Here is a 19,404-nt window from a genome sequence, read left to right as displayed (position 1 = left end):
GCAGGAATGACACAAAATCTGTTTGGTCTGCTTATGTTTGAAGGACAAAAGCTTTGGTCTTTTAGAAAGTCCATATTCTACCTCCAAGTCTTCTTTCTAAGCTTCAGCCTCCCCTTCTCAACTACATGATTCAGACCCTCTGTTAAGTCAGAAATTCATACCCTGGCTACTGAGTTTAATACTGAAGCTTGTGCAGGTTAGTAGGAAGGCACAGTGTCAAACCGTTAGCACTTTACCGTACGTAATTCAGTAGAAGTATCTGCTGGCTTCCCCACCCAAAGGGAGAGAACACCAACAGCCACTTCAGTAAGTAATAACAAAACTAAGTGCAGTGAGACATTTCCCAAAGCCAAACAATTTCAGATTACCCCAAATACATGTTTGCTTTCCCAAGCCACCCCAGGAATATGTATATACTATTCTTTCTTCTGTTGCTCAACTCCAGCATTTACCCAACACTTGATAAATAAGACCATGGTCACTCTTCTGTAGTGGTTCCAGCGTAGCATGATTGTGAGTGAATGATGGGAGAGAATGGGAGAGAGGGGAGAAGAGTGCAGGGCAGCAGGTAAGGGGAGAGTTTACATGGACTCGAACTCATCGATGCGCTGTTTGGTGTTGCCCTGCCGGATCTGACGGAGGGTCTTGTACTTGTCTCGACCTAGGCGCATGTTCTCAGCATGGATCATATCATTGGCTGTCTTCTTGGTTTCATCCCGAGCATTTGCCAGCTCAGAGGAAAGAGCCTTCAGAAAAGGGGGAACAGATAGCAAAGAGTTAGCACATGCCAGAGACTCAAAGCTGGACAGGGAGGTTCCTTGCTGATCCTCATAGGGATTCAATATCCATGGAAACAGGAAACAGATAAGCCCAACTGTTTACAGTTCTGGTCAACCTGCTCTAGCTGACCCTGCTTGAGCAAGGAAGTGGGACTAGATGATCTTAAGAGCTCCCTTCAAGCCTAAGCTATTCTATGATTCTGTGCAAGTTTTTAATATTTTTCCCTAACACGTGAAGGCAGAAAACATCACACAGCTGTCATCCTATTTATGTCTACCATCCTAAGAAAGACTGCCTCCAGTGTACTTCAGAAAAGCAGTTGAGTGGAGGTATCCCTAAAGACAACAGGAGCATCTTGCTGAATTTGAATAACTGTAAGCCTCCTGCCATGAAAGAAATATGTTGCAGAAGATTAAGTGCACCTCTGTCAGTCTTCCTGAGCATAACCACCACAGCATGATGCAGAACACCCAGAGCCTGGTGCAAGTCAGTGTAACAGACTGCTTGGAAAGAGTCACCGCCAGAACATGGGAGTTCCTTATAAGAAGCAGTGCCACTCTGCTCTCTCCATGCTGAGCCCCAGTGGGCTGCCCTCAGCGTTCTGCAATGCAATCCAGTCATACAAGCCAGCTGGAGACAGCTGTGTGATAGGAGCTGGACCAAGTTCTGATTCCTTGCAGCCAGGGCTGTGAACAGCTGTCAGATGGCTGGCAAGACTCACACAAGCACACTACATCTGACAGACGTTGCTTCCTGTCACTACTTGAAAATTCTTCACTAGTTCCAGTGACACGGAAGTCAAGTGCCAGGAGAATCTCACTCTCTGCTCAATGGTTAAGCAGCTGTCTGGCAAGATGATGATCACCCCCATCTCTCCTAATTTTTTTTTTTTTTTTTAATACCACTAATACCTCCCAGCTGCTCTGAATGGCAAGACGAACAGAAGCAGCACTCAGACACACCCTCTCTGCTGCCAGCACGTTACCTTCAAGTGTTTCTGGACCCGTTCGTTCTTCTCTGCCTCCGTGGTGCGCTCCTCCTCGCTGCGGTCCTTGATGGTGGCCTCCGAGCGCAGCTCAGCACTGGCCTCTGCCGCGTTCTCGTCCTGCTCGTCATCGTGCTCGTTCTCGGAGTGCATGGGCTCAGTGACATGAGGGGTGCTCATGGCAGTCTTCAGCTCCTCTTTGGTCTTTTCTAGGTCCTCCTGCACCATCTGTGCCTGCAGGAGGGCATGCCACTGAGTTAGTCAACATAATCCCAAAAGCATGTGAGACTTCTCACAGGAGCACAGAGAAGCACTACTCAGTGCTTACTGCAGGAGACCTTGCACCTCTTGCACACGAAACTGGTATGTTCCCAAACTACTCAGCCAGTCTCTTGCAAAACTTTGTTGGCCAACACTTCAGAGACTTCAAGAATGGTTATAATTCATGGAAAATGGGCTATAGGCCTAATGAGTCAAAAACATTGCTATATGGAGTTTCAATGTAGCACCAAGAAAAGCAAAGTCGGGTATTTGCAACTGCCTCAAGCTTGCAGGCACCCAGCCCAGTATGGTATGTAGTGCAGTAGTTTAGGTCACAACACAGAATAAGGATCAACTCGACAAAAAGTATTGCCATTTGCTCAGGTCCTGCTTTACCTTCTGCTGCCACTCCTGGGCCTCACTCTCTTTCTTCTGCCTCGCCAGCTCCAGCTGCGTGATCCTAGCTGTGAGTTCTGCCATCTCAGCAGCCTGCAAAAGAAAGGCTTTTAGTGGGGACAAAACCAAAACACCTGCAAAAAAAGCAGCATTTAGTCCAAGTCCAGAACTCAAATAGTATCTCTAATATCTTTTCAGTAAGGAGAAAGCCCTCCTGTTAACTTCAGTCCCACTGACATCCCCAGGGTGCTAGGGAAAAGGAAACAAAGTTTTGGGATTTCTTGGGGGGGGTGGGGGTGGGGGGTGTTGTTCTCGTGGGTTTTTGCAGGGCCAGTTGGCTTCATTTGGCTTTTTTCACCCCTACAAACACAGCTACAGAACTCAATTCTCTGAATTGAAACCCAGGAAAGCAATTGGTGAGCTCTGCACTCTGTTCTCAGCATCACATACAAAATAAAAATAAAAAAAAAAAAAGGCACAACAGGATCTACTATACAAATATATTTTTATTTGGGTATAAGTTCATATGCTTGATGCTAAAAATTAAAGAACCACACTATGCTTCCTCACTATATTCATACTCTGGTTTGCTTCAAGAGCTTAGATGCCTACCTACCATGCCACTATTTTCCTACCTGACTTTCAGCTTGCCCACTTACCAGCTGTTCCTGAGTCTTTTGTTGATCATGGGATGCTTTCAATAGGGCCTCCTTGGCCTCTTCTGCTTCTCTACGTTCTTTAGCCAGTTTCTCTGCTTCCTCCTGAGCCCGTTTTCTCTCCTGTTCCAGCTCCATAGCTCTGCGGGTCTGTTCTTCTAGTTCTGAAAGAATAGGGGAATGCATTTGAAGAGAGATCAAAGTAAAGAATGGTAGCCGAAGAGGAAGGTGCCCTTACACCTACATTCTGGATGAGGAGTTTCCCTCATCCAGAGATAAAGGAGAGATGCAAAGCAACTGTCTCCTTTCCTCTCCTTCACATTATAACTGAAGCTGGAAGACTAAGAGCCAGGCCTGTTCCAAGCCACAAGATTACCTGCCCGATTGATTTGTGGGGACATAATCATGCCAAAATGACATCCTTAAAGGCAGAGAAGCCTACAGAATTTGGCTTGGGCAACACCACACTAACACCCATTGAGCAATCAGATAATAATCACAGCAGAGTACTGGCAGTTGCGACCCTTATACACTTTTTGACTCCTTCCTCTACAGATGTTCTGGGATAAAGCTTGCAGCCAGCACATGAAAGACTACAAAGTACTCTGACTGTGAGAGGCACCTTGGCTGCCACCCATCTCTTTAATGCAAGTCCTATTTCAGCAGTGGCATACAGAGGGCTTATGTTCGGCTTCAGAAGGCTAAACCAGGGCCCCAACACCAGTTAGCACATGATACCAGAGAGGCAAATAGCTCAGAGATGCTCATAGCTTTACTGCTTGAACTCTTCTCACTCAGACTATGCATCTAAGGAAATGCATTTCACGTTACCTTGCTGAGCTTTCTTGGTTTGTTCCTCAATTTGCTTGAGTCTCTCCATTAGCTCCTCTTTCTCACGCTCAATCTTCTCCTTCTCCTTTTCTGCCAACTCTCTCTTCTTCTTCTCATTCTCCAACAGTGCTCTGATGAGAGAAAGTCATAGTGTTAGTCTGAAATTGCAGCTACTCAGATGGGAGTGCTTTCCTAGTGAAGCCATGAGCACATAAGAGGCACTCCTGGCTGATGAGTTTTACTTCAGACATGACCCTTCATAGACGTTCAAGAAGAAAAAACTCTGCTGGTGCTCATCTTAAAGACAATTTCATAATAGCAGTACTGTAAGGAAAAGCTCCTTGTACCAAGATCCATATTACTCTCATCAAATAGACAGACAGATCTTTAAGAAAGTGATGGTGGGTCACATTTGTGGTAAGTGCCATTCAATCATCCTCCTGGATCTGCTGAGTAGAAAGCAAGCTGCTCTGTTTTTGGCTCAAGCAGATGAAGGTGCTGCCAGCATATCTAACACACAATGCTACTGTACAGTGATTGACAAAGTCCAGGTTACTGAGAACAGAGGTCTACCAACCTCTCCATCTGTTTCTGGTGCTTCTCCTCCCGAGCCTGTGCCTTCATCTGCTGCACCTCAATGGTGTCCGGCTTACGCCTGCGCATGTAGAGCTCGTGGTTCCCCATGCAGAGTGCCAGTATCCGCTTGTTAATCCGTAACCGAGGAGCGTAGAATACAAAGTCCTTGAGACAAGAGAGGCAGCATCAGACCCGCTCTAAGCGTAAGAAGCCCCCTGTGTGTGTAATATGCTCCAAGATCCTAAGCTTTTCAGAACTGCTGGCCAGCTTCCCTTACCAGTGTCCAGTGGATCAGTGGTGGCAGTCAGACACCCACCTTTCAGGAATTAATTTCAACCCGACAGTTACACACAGGGCAGAATTGCCCAAGTTACAGTGTACTGGGTTTTATTATAAAGCATCCCTGGCACAGAGTACACAACTACTCAGCTTCACTGTTCCCTTACAAACACCATCAGGAGCTGGTTTACACGGCACACAGACTATGACTTCAAGTGTAATGTCTTGTCTCAGACAGGGTTACACATTATGTCCAATGCACACACAATTTTGTTTTGTTAAAAAGCAGCAGGGAAATGCTTCCAAGCAGCAATGCAACCAGAGTGACCAGAACAACAGAAGGTATCAGCTGACAAAGGAAATTGCCAAGCCTTAAATATTAAACCAATTACACTCATCATAAATTCACAAGAAAAAAAAATAACCCTCCCAGCATATCCTACAAAATGACCTGAAGCTTCAGCCTCAAGTGACATGAAAACTTCAAAAGATCATCCCACATTACTAAAGCCATCAGGCTGCAAAGGAAGCATTCGTGGTTAACAGGTGTCTCAGCTCCCTTGCTGTATTATTAGAGAATCTCAACAGTCTTAGGAGAACAGAAACACCAAGGAAAAAGCTTCTCCCTGCCACTGACTTTGAAAAGCTTAAGGTTATACTGAACAAATTTCTACCCTTCTAGCCAGACACAAATCCCTACTATCACCTTACTGCTATTAGACCCATTCTGTGCCTACTGCCCTGAATAGATCAGGTAGTAGAGCACTGCTTAAGTCAGCATTGACAGTATTGATGAAAAGATTGTGTACAATACAAGAGATCATTCATCTAAGAGGCCCAAAGTTTAATTTGAATGTTGCTTCTTACTGGTGCTTTTTTGTCAATAGGCTTGATAACAAATTTCTTGTCATTGAATGAAATATTTCTGATCTCACTCCAAGGGAATCCAATTTTCGGTGTTAGCCTGCATAAATGGAAAGCAAAAGGAAATATGAGCCCCAAGTCATTCCTCATTCTTGACTTACAATATAGACCTCAAAATTCTACTAAATCTGCTCTTGTATTTCACTGCTCTTATGCTGACTGGAATCAGCAACCCAAGGTAGTCATGCAAGTGAACTAGAAACATAAGAAGCAGGCTTTCCAATCCTGCCTTTCCCCCCAGCCCCCCCCCAGCTTTGTGTTTGGAGTTGTTTTGTTTTTAATGGAAAAGAGAAATGGAGACTCCATCTGCGGCAGGAAGACTAGGCATACAAGTACAACTAGCTTGATAGGATTTGCCACTTTCTTGGGGTTTTTTGGTCCAATGCAGAATGTTTTATGGATCATTCTGGTAGTGTCAAAAATATACCCAAGAATGATATAGAAACTTTAGAGTTTAAAGACTTGAATTCCAGGAAAAATTAATTGTGAATGTCTTTATACTGCAAAGGAGCTGACAGCAATAATGAGGAGAGGGAGTTTATTACCTGTCATTCTGCTCATAAATGTTGAGTCCAAGAGCATCTACACCTAGCCAGAGTTCAGAGCCCTTCTTGTTCTTAATGTTGAAGTAGTTCACACCATACATTTCCAGATCCTGTGCAATTTTCAGGTACTCCAAGACTGCATCTTCTCTGCAACATGCAAAAATAAAGCAGGTATTCCTTTTTTGAGTCTATAAGCTGTCAGAGTAAGAAGATGCTGTCTTCCTACATGGGCAGAGCAGCAACAAGCTGGCAAAGACACTAAGCAGCACCCTAGTAGATAATTACAAACCCCACAAACTCAGCTTTGTTTTACTAAGAACAGACAGCTGATGTGGACTAGCAAGGGCAGAGGCATGTAAACCTGAAGAATTCTAACTCATCCTGAAGCAAGACACAGATTTTTGTATATATTCATACACTACACACTACTTTAAATACAACGTTTCATACTGTGTCAGTTACCTAATCATTCCTCGATGCTCCTCATGCCACACCTGGATCCTCTCCTCCCACTGGTCCTTGTTAAGCTTGTGCTGCTCCAGAACTCTGGAAAGAGAACATGGGATGTTTAAGACCAGCCACTGCACGTGTTCACGCAGCCACATCACTCTTGATTGACGCTCCATTAAATATTCATTGGTATCACAGTTCCCCACAAAAATATTCCAGGAAATACAGTTTTATTATAAGGCTGGAGACACACTGGTCAGTATTCAATTCATCCTGACAAATGACAAGCTGTATTCAGCTGTTTATTCTCCTTATAGCATTATACTGTTTTGTTTTGGAGCTTCTCTGACTACTTATGATTAGAGTTTCTTCAGTAGCAATAGTATGTTTTAAGATTGAAGCTCTTAATTAAATGTATACTCCCAATCTTCAAAGAAGTACCATGCTATATTTCATTCTGAACATTCCAACCAAGACACCAGCACCCTCACCCACCCCCAAAATTTCCCTAAGCTTTTAAGGCAAAGGTGGTCTAAGGCTACTCAGGTTCACTTACCTCTGTGGGAGCAGTTTGTCACTAGCAAGGTAGCCAGACTTGTGTACCTCTTTGTTGAAGTCTCCATATTTTGACTGGACAGCATAAGAAGCCAGGAGGACAGCTGTTTCTGGAGGGCAATAAATGTCATCATTCAGAATTGCCTCCTTCACTTGGAGGAAGAAAAGGCGCTGCGTGATGTCCTGGATCAGCTCTTCTGCCACATCCTCTGGGTAGAATTTGGCACGGAATTTGAAAAGCAGAGGGCTTTCTTTGCGTACATCTTGTGCTGTTACCTGGAACAGAGTTATCAGATTCTTGTAGCCTAAATACCAAGCGAAGTGGAGCAGGTTTACAAACAGGAAGACAAGCACACAGTTAAAAAAAAAAAAAAAAACCTCCTTTCCCATGTAGATGTGAGTGTGCAGAAAAACAAGGATTTTTCAACTCCTTCCTGCTAAATACCTCATCACCTCTCCCTAACAGGACCTAAAGAAGCCACTAGTTACAATCAGTGCTAGGTAAGTTACTTTCCAGGTTTCTCTCCAACCACCACATTAACACATTACCCAAGAAGGGTAACAGGTCTGGCCCGGATAACAAATAGGCCCAGATGCAGGAGAACCAGGTCAGACACCACAACTCCTGTATCCTGGAGGAGGGGGTGGCATGGACTGAAGAAACACAACACCAATGTGGCAATCTTGCAGTACACTTCAAGTATGTGGAAGGGCAAGAACAGATCCCTGACCCTGACAGAAGTAAGGAGACTGAATTTGTCCCTGCCCTTCAAGAGAAGGGAACCCAGGGCACGTGAAAGCTTAGAGCAAACATACCTTTTTGTTCAATTTCAGCCATGTTGAGAAGCCCTTGGTGTCCTGATACTGAAGTCCAAAAAACCACACCTCTCTTAGACCAATTGTCTTGACGACCTGAAAGAAACATCATTAGCAAGAGCCTCAGGCAGACAAGCAGATTGCACTGGTGGCAGAGAACACGCCAGAGGTAAGTTCAGATGAACACAAAGATGACCAGTTCCCTAACCTTCACCTCCCCCGCTGCAGTGCGCAAACACAGACGACAGGGCATCTCAGGGGTCTTAAGTGGGGGATACAATGCACTCTTCCATCGCCATCATTTCTTTGAGGCTTGCTGCTATATATAAACAAAACTGTTCTCTTCAGCTACTTACAAGCCAACACACATAGCCAACGTAACAGGCCTCCCAGCCACCAACAGTCCAGCTCCGTTTTCAGGTATGCCCCTCACTTATCACACAAATGTACGACTCCTGCACAAGCCACAAATCACCCTGCTAGGCTGTGCTATTTTAAGATTTGTATTCTACTCCACCAATGGCTGTAGACAGGTCTTTTGTGCAGCTCTAATGAGTGGCACCGTTAGGAGGTACTGCAGTGGGTAAAGTGATACGCTCTCCCCTGTGCCAGGACAAAACCACCACAGAAGTTAACTACACCGCTACGTAAGCTCTCTCCTCAGCCATTTCCCCAGCACACCACGGGTGCTATGTAAATAAGAGTTAAGAAGGCTTTACAGCCATCCTGTCACAGGAGACAAGAGGCAAGACTCCTGCAGTATAATGCCACTGCAGGTAAAAAGGAGAGGGAAGTTTCTTGATAAAGCCTGGCAAACCTGGGACATGCCACAGGGTGCAGCAAGCCTATAAACTGAAGTTCCACCACATTTCTCCCGAACCCCCAGGAGTTATCCTCATACCTGCAAACCAAGTACTGACCTCTCACCTCCATTACTAGACAAGGAAGAAGGGAAAAGCCACTTGTCTTTAGGTCGACACTGTAACTGAAGTACAACACTTGGCTGGTTTTACACAGCACGCACCCTTCAGTCTTGATCACAATTACCCTCCTTCAGAAGCACTTAGCTGAAGAGGAGGGGAGGAGTCCTGCCCTGGGAAGACCAGCTGCCTGACCATGGTGTCTCCCCTGCCAGATAAGCCAAGGTAATTTTGAACTGCCTTGTCTCATGTTTTAAGATTTCTCCCTAAATGCTTTACTTCCTTTTAAACTACTTTGTTGTTGAATCCTAAGGACACGCTTTGTTCCCTTCTGATGTGGTCTCTAGCTTAGGCAAGGATCCAATACCAGGGACACAGGTTCTCTGCAAACACATCACTAATTAGAATCTTCAGGGCTTGAATCAGACATTTCTTCTGTCCTTACAAAAGCAGCATTAGTGCCCTAGCTCCTTTCAGGCCCAAAAACCAAAGGGAGCTTTCAGCAGATACATCCATTAGTAGCACAGAGACAGAACCTGTGCAAGGCCACGTAGTCTGTAAACATCACCCCCCCGGTGTCCATGAAATTATTCAGCCTATCCTCGCTTGAATATGAACTGGAGAGCTGGCCTAAAGCTCCTGTAAACACATGGGAGTGTGGGGCAGATACACCTGCACTTGTGCAAGTCATGTAGCAGCAGGATGCATGTAACTAAGGAGCCTTGCCAAGAAGGCTCAGAGCTTGCTGTATGCACTGCACGCACGGGGCACCAGGCAGGGAAGAGAGGCTGTCCCAGGGCCCAGGGAAAGCTCTGTTCTTGGCACCATTAACATCCAAACGGGACAGGAGCTCTCCCGCTGCCCCACCTGTCAGCAGCTGAGCCTGGGAATCCAACAGGCTGTGCTGCCAGCAGGGAGTGAAAGGCAGAACCCCACCGGGGCGCTGCACAAAGGGACTGTCACGCCGCAGCCGGGGCCTGCGCGGCGGCCGGGCACGGCCGCCCTCCCTCCGCACGGCACAAGGCCTGGAGGAGAAAAGGCTTTGGACAGCTGCGAGGAGCTTGGCTGGCAGTCAGCAGCCCCACCTCGTTTGGGGGTGTATGGCATTCAGAGCCCCAGAGAACGGCGAGATGTTCCAAAAAGGTTACTGGCAGTGGCTGAGGACAGAGGGACATGGGCAGGGGAATACAAAGCACTGTTCAACACAGACTACTATACTTCAATGCCCAGTTTACACTCTCAGCTGAAGAGTGGCATCTGTTCTTTGTGCCAGGGAGAACATTAAGTCAGTCCCTGAGTCTTGTTTGCCATCCAGTACAAGGCTTGGCCTACAACTGGAAACAAACTACAGGCAGCCTTAAAATCCAGCTGTCCCACAATACCTGGACTGGCCATAATAAAGCTCTTCATCAAGTACCATTAACTTAAAATCCCACTTAGTAAGCAACTCTGCATCAGGAGAAAAGGTGCATTTCTGGCAAGTCTCACTTCACCTTCTGCACAACGTATGCACATACTAGTACACTTCAATTTTTTACTTGTGTTCAGAGAAGAAACACAAACAGGTAACTGTCGCTCGCTTCTCTTTACTCCACATTTTTCCGGGTCTGCATGACTCCTGTCCTTCCCCTCAGCACTTGCCCATCTCCCTTTGAACTATGTTCTTGCCATTGACTGCTCCCTCACAGCAGAAGGGGAACCAAAAGCAGCCTCTTATGCACGGATTTTAGCATCAAGATGGTGACTGAAGATTGCCCTCATTGTCAACCCAGGTGATACACCACCACACCAGCAAACAAGGGCTGAGAAAGCACCACCTATGCATGGGCAAGACCACATGCAAGCAGACAAGACATTCCACTCAGACCAGGTTCCTGAGCCAGAGGCCAAAGTGTACCAGGCTATAATGCAGCACAAATCTCTCCTGCATCTCACCTGCTATCCTAATTAAAAATTAAGTGGGCCCCCCTCCCTTCCTATGACAGGCATTCCAAGTACTTCTGAGAGAAAACCACTAGAAAACCTTAGTGCCAGAGAAACTCTGAATTGATGCCACTCCTGCAGTTTCACATGCCATAGTCAAAAACAACCTAGAAAACAAGGTCTTCCAGGTACCCTAACCTAGCACTCAAGATGGGCTCCATCTGCAGCCATAAATATTCAACTGTTCCCTTTCCATTTGGCTGATTTCTAACTTTCTCTTTCAAAGTGCTAACATGTCCAGAGTGCCAAATTACAGGATCTTCCCCAAGTTTAAGCCTATTACAGTTGGCCATCGATCTCCTTAGAAACACATGGTCCACTTTTGATTTGACTACTGCATTTACAAAGCCAGTAAGTTTCCACATGTTCTTGTGAAATTTGAGACATTTCCGTAACACTCAACCACAAGCCTTCCTTACACAAACAGGAGTTCTGGGGTTTACTGGAGGAAACAACCATTGTCCCAAGACTTGACACCTTCTACCATGAAACTGTCAGAGTAAGTTTTCAGTTCAGTGCGTTCATCTACTGGATATCAAGGGCATGTGAACTCAATCTTAGGAGCTCTGGCTCTTAATGAAAACTTTAGGAACCTTAAAAAACAAAACAAACAAACAAACAAACAAACAACCTCCCACAAAAAAACCACACCACACACTCCACTACGTATTAGGTTCAATGCTGACCATAAAATACAACATCAGTGACTAGGGTTAGAGTGAGCAGAAAAATGCTTATTGTTATAATTTTAACCCATAGCTGAGTGTAACTTTCTATTACAAGTGTAGTTTTGACTCCAAAAGCCCACAAAACTGAAGAAAAGCCTCCTAGAAATGGTAAACACATGCTTTCAAAATCTGAAGTGGCAGATATTAAAGTTTTTCTGCCACTTTCTCCTTAAACCATGACTTGGCACCACTGCCCTTAACTGGACAGATCTCTCCTTTCATGAGTTCGAGTGGTTTTAAAGGCTTATTCTGGAGTGGCATATTGAAGCCACCCTCTTCTAGACTTGACAATGTCCAAAAACTGGCATTGGAAGGACTGACGTTTACATGGCCAGTTATAGCCTCAGAAAACACTTAAACACATCACTGAGAAGTAAATCTGTTCTGAAGCTAAAGAAAGTTCGTTTTAGGTTGGGGAAGGAAGTACTGCCTGAATAGTTTAGCAAGTACAACTCATTTTTAAATAAAAATCCTGATGTAAGGCCTGTGGAATGGATAGAGATGCCCACCCACTGACTGCATCCACCACCCAACAGACCTAGCACAGCAGACAGCTAAGACTCCACCAGAGACTAGAAGAAATAAGGGGCTCTGAAGGGGAATGAAAGAACACGGTGCTAGTAGGATACGAGGTCAGAAGTGATCAGAAACAGCATTTGAGAAGCTGCCTCATGCAGCACGTAGGAGACAAGCAGCTGCCACTCCTGCAGTGCCTGTGCCCTGCATTCCCAGGAACGCAGTATGCCAAGGTAATTCCCGGGAAGCAGTTGGGCCTGTGGGATGAGCAGCACCCCTGACAGGCATAGCACATCCCCAAGCTCCTCTTTTAGTCCATCACTAGTGGCTGAAGGATGGGAGCAGAGTTACTGTTTTTACTAGTGAGTCAGAAAGCACTGGAATCCAGCAGCTGATGCTAAGAGGTACATAAGCAAAGACACAGAAAACAGACAGTAAAATCCTCCTGTCTCAATCCAGGTTTTGTCTGTGCTTACAAGCTTAAGCTGTTCAAGCTGAAGCTGTGCAGTTAAGACGTGGGGATGGGGTGATATAGTAAGATCTCCAGTACAAATCGTTATGCTACTGCAACATGTATCAGCTCAATAATATTTCTACAGCCAGCTACTTTTGGGCAAAAGATTATTTCCAAGAAAACAGTGAAGCATCTGCATTGTCTACAACACTACAAAAATTCAAGCTCATTCACCTATTATTACTGTGGAACTTTTGGCTGAAAATGTTCTTCATGAAGTTGCTACTACCTAGATATAAGCTTTCCAATAGTTTTCTGAATCCTGTTCAGAGTAGGTCAGAATGTGTGGCATAATGAATATATTTATCTTCCCTTAAACAGCACAAGTGGAAACACATGCTGCCTAAACATTACTGAACAAAGCCAGCAGCATGCACCAAGGTAGCTGTCTAGCTAAAAACATTGGTCATGCTTAGCAGCTTCCTTTTTGCTTAACTCAGAACTAATGGCTCAAAGTGAAAGGGCATTCTAGAGCAAAAATATGCAGGATATTAGGATTTTATTGTGAAAGAGTCAAAAGTCAGGTTTCACACCCGAAGGTCAAAGTGCTGCAACAGCAAAACTGTAAATTTGCTTTGTAGAGGAACTCTCCCTTCCCTCAAAAAAATCAGTGATGAAAGCAGCTCTTTTTTCAGAACCAGAATCACACAAAGTACTAGACTAGCAGTTCCAGGAGCACAACACAGTTCAAGGGAGCTAGAATGAACTTTGTTCTTACACACCCCATCATGGGACCCAAGACCACCTTCAAGATAGAAACTGATAGAGTGAACAGATCACCAGTCAGACAGCAGTCACTGTTTAGTCCCCATTAGCAGTGTCAGCAGGGAGAACAGCTCCAGACTGTCCCTTACAGGAACTAATCCACACAAACAGCTCAGCCATTTGAAACATACTGGATATATGCCAGCTGACGATTATTTAAACCCACATGCCCATACTAAAGGGAGCACATTTAGTATTTACTCTCAGTTTACTAGAGGCTCTCATGTTTTGGTTTGGTATTCAGTTAGTTCTCATCAATAATCAATTATCTGTTTGAGTATGTCCATATATGAGAAGTACTTGCCTTCCTTTATGTGCGAGTCTGACTATAAAGCCTTTTTTGCAATAGAAAAGAGCCTTGACTTTCCATTAAAAAAACAAATGGACAGATAGTCTGTTGTGTATATGCATTCAGAGACCAAGATGAAACATTTCTCATTGAGGCAGGAGCCAAATAGCTACCTCCTTTGCAATTAGTTTCCTTAATTGTAAAGGGCTAAAGATTACATTGCCAGGCAGCAAGAGAAGCTGGGATTAGACTCCTCAACCACTCCTACAGCAGTATCATCTAAAATTCCTAATATATACTAGAGGGAGAAGACTTGACATCCCCACATCTAGTGCCAAACCCCTACCTTATAGCTTACAACATTCCCAAGCCCTCGCAGAAGGTTTGTCTTTCTACCACTGTCACCGTGGTGATACCAGACTAACATCACCCAGCACCATTGTGCTAGGTCTTTGACTAGCCATTTAGTCAAAAGCCTGGCCATCAGCTGCTGGGGAGGCTCTAGGACATTCATTTCAGCATCAGCCCTATCTGGAACAGCATCACTACCTCTACAGGGACATCTTGTGTGCTAGGCAGTACAAAACAGTTTAATTCTTAGTTCAGCAAATGTGATATATGGAGAGTATAAAGAGATGATATCCACCAGACCTTTTAGAAAGAGCAAATGTTTAACAGCTAGCTTTGGACACTCCCCTTCCCCCTACACCCCCCCATTTTCTCTTCCATCACCACTGACAATCCATTTTAGCTGAAGTAAACCCTGCCTCATTTACATTAGCAACTTAGTGTGCAACAGCATTTGTTGCCTCCCTTCGTGAAGTCAAACTTCTGTTTAGACAGGTGCTGTGTGAAACTGCAGAAAGAACATGCAGCTGTTCAAGACATGACCCAAAGGAATGAAATCAATTACTATCACATGAAGAGTTCCCATGCTGGAAACATGATCAGATGCTTCTCAGAGACAACTCACTGAATCCCAAGTCTGCCACTGCAATGTCAGTTTGCAGCAAAAGCTGCAGATAGTCTGGAGCTGACTGAAAAAAAAAAAAATGTGCAGATTCAAAATACCACTCCCTGCAGATTCACTTCTTAACACCTGGTACTTTGCTTGGATAATGTCAGAAACCAGGTATGGAAAAATAAGCATCCATATGAAAATCACTCTCTCTCAAAAAAAAAGCTCATCTTTTGAACATCACCTCAGTTTCATTGGCATATCCTCACACAAAGTAACTGTGGTGGAGTTACATCTTGCACACAGAATCCAGCTCCCACTTCTATCAATCAAAAACTGGCAGATTTGAAACCACACAATGCTAAAACATGTAGGAGCTGTTACGTAGTACCACAGACAGCTGAGAACTATGCTGCAGAATCTCCTGGAAGCCTTTCCACCTCTCCCATGATGGCAGCACGTTCCTTTACTGCAGCCTAGGATTTCACTCTGTTCCCTCCATCTGAGGGCTGGGCTGCAAATATAATATGTAGTGCTGAATCATCCAGCTGAGTATGAGAAAAAGTAGTAGTTTGTGGTTAAACATCTAAAAAACCTTTTAAGTTAAGTTTGTTGGCCCCAAATGAAATAGCTGACTCCTATGGGTGGGTCATCCTTCGGTTTGTCTCCTCATTAAGAGAGGTACTATGTAAAGCTGGCCTCAGAACACTTAGCACAAGGGAACCACACCCGTATCTGACCTATCAGGACTGGCAGATTCTTCATCTTGTCATAAATCCAAGATTCATTTTCTTTAAGCTATAAATACTGTTAAAGATTCTTCTCCAAGTAGCAAATCCACAGCCTTCATGATTACAGCAGAAAAACCTAGTGGAGCCTGCCAAAGCTTCAGCCACTGCAATTGAAAAAAAGTCTCTCTTCAACTGCTCCAGCTTTGGGCTGCCCACACTTCCCTGCTTCTGTCTGACCAAAGCAGGAGAAAAATCACCTAGCCAGTGAATGCAAAGGAAGGCTGAAGCACCCAGATGAAGAGTCCAATGCAATACAGTACACAACTTCTCTTAAGATTTCCCTCGGGGCCTGATGGGAATATAGAATACGACTTCACCTGCACTTAAGAATTGTAGCAACACCTGAAACCTGGCTAGGCTTCTCCTGTTTTAGAGACCATTATTTGAAATCAATTACGCAATGCTTGCCAGTATACCAACCAAAGATAGCTTACCAGCTCACTCATAAGACTTACCTTATGAAATAAGACTACAGACATCTATTGCTTTCCAATTATTATTATAAGCTGTGGCACCAGTTCGGTTCATTAGAGCTGAGACTAGCTCCTAACACATTCTTGGAGATTAAAAAAAAAAAAAAAAATGCAGTTTTGTAAAAGGTTTCTAACTCCTTACTATGATGAGTTCTCTTCAAGTTAGTATACACACTGTCACTTAATCTTTGAAGTCCTTTAGAAACTGTTTGCTGTTGTCTTAATAGAATCACAACATCTGTATCAACTTTAGATGATCTGCAGTTCCCTCACTTACCTGATCAAAGAGTTGCTTCCCCGTAGTGTTGGGCTGGATGGCAAACTCCAGCTCAGCATCCATGGTGGTAACACGCACACTGATCTGGAAGACAGAAAAATATGCCATTACAACACATGTTGGGTTTTATTATCAGGTAGTCTCATGTAGAACATCTGCCTACAGCTACCAAGCCTCCAGGAATTTCACTGCCATCAGTTACAAACTCATCTGCCCTGCCAGCTCAGTGTTGCCAGTTTCCCTGTAGAATATAACTTTCATGTTCCAAGAGGCACAAGTTCATCCTCTCTGTTCCTACTAATATTCCTATCTATACACTGACACATGTGAGAGCCATTTACAGCTTATGAAGTTGAACTTCTAGTGTAGAACATTCTGGACTCTTTCACAAGAGCAGAGATGTTCCACATCCCACTACACACAACCAGACATCCATCACTCTCATTGGAAGGATGAGTGTCAACGAGCTCCCTGGAAGTATGAACAGCTCAGCCTGCTACAGAAGACCAGTCAATGCCAACAACACTGTTCCAGTCTCCACGGGTGTTTGGAGGTCCTGTGAGGCACAATCCCTGACACACTCCAGGGACTGTGGGTACGAAGCAGACAGGACTCAAGGATGAGCTCTCATACACATGCAAAAAGGACATACACTGAACTAACACTTGCTACAGTACGTGCAGACACTTCACAAAGCAGCAGAAGTATCTCTACATAGTTGCCTACTGCTTTCCAGTTCCTCCAGGGAGGTGAAAGGCCTCTAAATACTGCAGAAATGGTTTAGGTGTCATTAAATACTGCAGTCAAGATTTCATTATGGTATTAGCTTTAGACATAAGTAGTAAGACCATTAATGTTTTCAGAAGAAACATGACACACTAACTGGACAGGAAAGTCTCATGGCAATGTTTTCACATGTGAAGTGAAAGTGGCAAGGGATTGCAGCAATGGAGTTTGCAGTTTCATCCCACAGAAGCAGGAAGACATCTGTACATCTTTCACCCACAGGTTTCATGAAGCAGGTTAAAGAGCAGAGGTACTTCACCTCAAGCAGTAGTGTATAACATAGCCATTTCCACTCAGAACTGGAAGGCAGAGCAGATTCGCAGGGGTAGACAGGAATACTCCTACCTGAATGCAGATGGAAGACATTTCTGTCACAGAGGAAGCACCAGACCACAGCATTGAAACATTTGTGGCAGCTCTTTGCAATATGTGCCCCAATAGCTTTTAAGCTATTTGGAGTAAATCAGATCTTCAAATTTAAAATAAAACTGCTTCAGTAAGTATCCTCATAACTCATGCAGAATACTCATTTGCAAGACTCACATCTTTGTTATCGCTGTAAAATAAGATCCTGTGCTGGAACCAGCAAAATTCCTTCATTATCACTCCTGTGAATGCACTTAAGCTATCCAACCAGTTACCATCATCAGTCAGTGCCTTCAGCAAGAAGAGAGACACTTTCTTCCCCCTAGCAAAGCCCCCCTGTGCTCAGAATGAGTAGCAACCCCATGTTTAGGAGCAGTGAAGTCCTGAATGGGGCCTGCACTTGCAAATTCGGCATATGCTACTTTAGAAGACAGCATGAGCTAAGATACCACAGGAAACGTGCCTGTGCTTCAGGGAACCACACCCCAGTACCCCAGCTTCCCCCAGCCCACAGAGCTCCGACACGCTCGACTCCCTGCTGCTAACCCTCAGCAGGCAGAGCTGGGAAAGCACGTCCTGGGCTGTACCAGGGATGTTTTCACCTCTTGTTTCAGAGTAGTTTAATACTTGGCTGAGAAGTTAGTTTGCTGTATAACTGAGCTTTGTTAAGCCCTCATTAGTGTGGACACAACATACAAAGAATTTTTTCCTCACATGCTACCAAGTCAGGTTTTTTTTGAGCCAGTTGTTGTGAACGGGAAACACGCAGTGAGGTTTCTACTCTTCCAGGTGGTGAGGCACTGCTCTCTGTTCACAGCTAGCAGATAAGAGGCTTCACAACACTTCAGAGCAGACGCAGCTTTACTGAGCGTCGCTTCATTTTTGTACATCCCTGGCACAGAAACACAAATCAGTTCTCCAAGCACATAAAAAGGCTGAAAAACCAAACATCAAGGGAGCTTCAAGCTGAAAGGCACCCAGGTGCCATCTCACTATTGGTGTCAGTTTTGCTGATCTTCATGTGGTCTGCCAGCAGCTCAGACAAACTACAAGAGATCTGAAGACTGCTCTACTCTGACAACTGGTGCCAGGCCCTGCATGTGCATGCAATTAAATAATTTATCTAGTTGTCCATCAGTATTTATTCTAAGAAAAGCCCAAAGATTTGTCAGCATTAAGCTTTTATACTTTCTATTTCTAAACCATCTAATGAAGTTTTTTAGGTTTGAGGGCTGGCATAGCTATCAGCACGTTTACCATTTGGGTTACAAACAGAATAAAATGCTCCTCAGTAAGATAACCAGCTTGAATATAGAAATCTAGCTCTGTTAGTTGAGACAGGGAAGGTGCACACTGCTGAGACACAAGGAATAGAAGTAAATACAGTGAGAAAAAGACATTGCTCACCAGCAATCAGATCACAAGGTCCTGGCCTCTCCCCCAAGTCACTCATCCCCCAAGTACCTTACACCCCTTTTCCAAAATGTAGTTACCAAACTTTTGTCTTAAACATTCAACATTCAGTAGATGTTTTTAGAGGACTTATTAGATTTAATAATCAACAGCTTTACCAAAAATACTATTCTAACATTAATTTATACCGAAATCCTATTTAAATCCACTCACTGAATTTTTTCCATCACTGCATTCATAATGTACTCACTGCTGCATCCAAACGTCCCCAACCTTCTAAATCCTACTTAAGATCTTAAACTAGCAGAAGTCTTGCCCTGGTAGTTAGCCTTTAAATAACCTTCCTTTGTCTTTCTATCAGCATTTAATAAAATATTTTGCATAAAACCAGCTATTAGCATTATGTGAAGTCTCCAGAGGAAGCCATCTTGCACACTGCAAAGAGAAATCGATTATCACATTTCCACAGGCAAATTTATACTGACCACGCTAAAAAATATTCCAGGGAAAAAAGCACACACATTTAACCAATTCATTTAATAACAGCTACAGGAAAGAGCTAGAAACCTAG

The 19,404-nt window shown here is 44.2% G+C and overlaps 1 protein-coding gene across 2 annotated transcripts; it reads right to left on the bottom strand.

The window, feature by feature from the left end:
* Nucleotides 1-260: 260 nt before the first annotated feature.
* MSN (moesin) lies at nucleotides 261-16,346 on the bottom strand. 2 transcript variants are annotated; one of them, XM_008940443.1, is made up of 12 exons: nucleotides 16,269-16,346; nucleotides 8,055-8,150; nucleotides 7,240-7,514; nucleotides 6,696-6,779; nucleotides 6,234-6,380; nucleotides 5,632-5,728; nucleotides 4,487-4,650; nucleotides 3,910-4,040; nucleotides 3,082-3,242; nucleotides 2,423-2,515; nucleotides 1,766-1,999; nucleotides 261-746 (listed from the first exon to the last, which is right to left on the bottom strand). In XM_008940443.1, the coding sequence occupies exons 1-12, from the start codon at nucleotides 16,329-16,331 to the stop codon at nucleotides 582-584; spliced, it is 1,710 nt and encodes a 569-aa protein (XP_008938691.1). In that variant the 5' UTR covers nucleotides 16,332-16,346; the 3' UTR covers nucleotides 261-581. The 2 variants fall into 2 exon arrangements, with proteins under 2 accessions (XP_008938691.1, XP_008938692.1); XM_008940444.1 differs by lacking the exons at nucleotides 7,240-7,514; nucleotides 8,055-8,150 and having other exon boundaries at nucleotides 16,269-16,327.
* Between the last annotated feature and the right edge of the window lie 3,058 nt (nucleotides 16,347-19,404).

This window comes from Merops nubicus, unplaced genomic scaffold (genome assembly GCF_000691845.1).
Source record: "Merops nubicus isolate BGI_N331 unplaced genomic scaffold, ASM69184v1 scaffold10635, whole genome shotgun sequence".
Lineage (NCBI taxonomy): Eukaryota > Metazoa > Chordata > Aves > Coraciiformes > Meropidae > Merops > Merops nubicus.
This window is presented reverse-complemented; position numbering and strand designations above follow the sequence as displayed.

Coding starts and splice junctions, on each gene's coding strand:
- MSN (XM_008940443.1), bottom strand. CDS start 16,331: ATGGATGCTGAGCTGGAGTTTGCCATCCAGCCCAACACTACGGGGAAG. Junction 2,000..2,422: donor CCCAGGAGTGGCAGCAGAAG/GTAAAGCAGGAC, acceptor GCCCTCCTGCAG/GCACAGATGGTGCAGGAGGA. Junction 747..1,765: donor GGGTCCAGAAACACTTGAAG/GTAACGTGCTGG, acceptor CCTTTTCTGAAG/GCTCTTTCCTCTGAGCTGGC.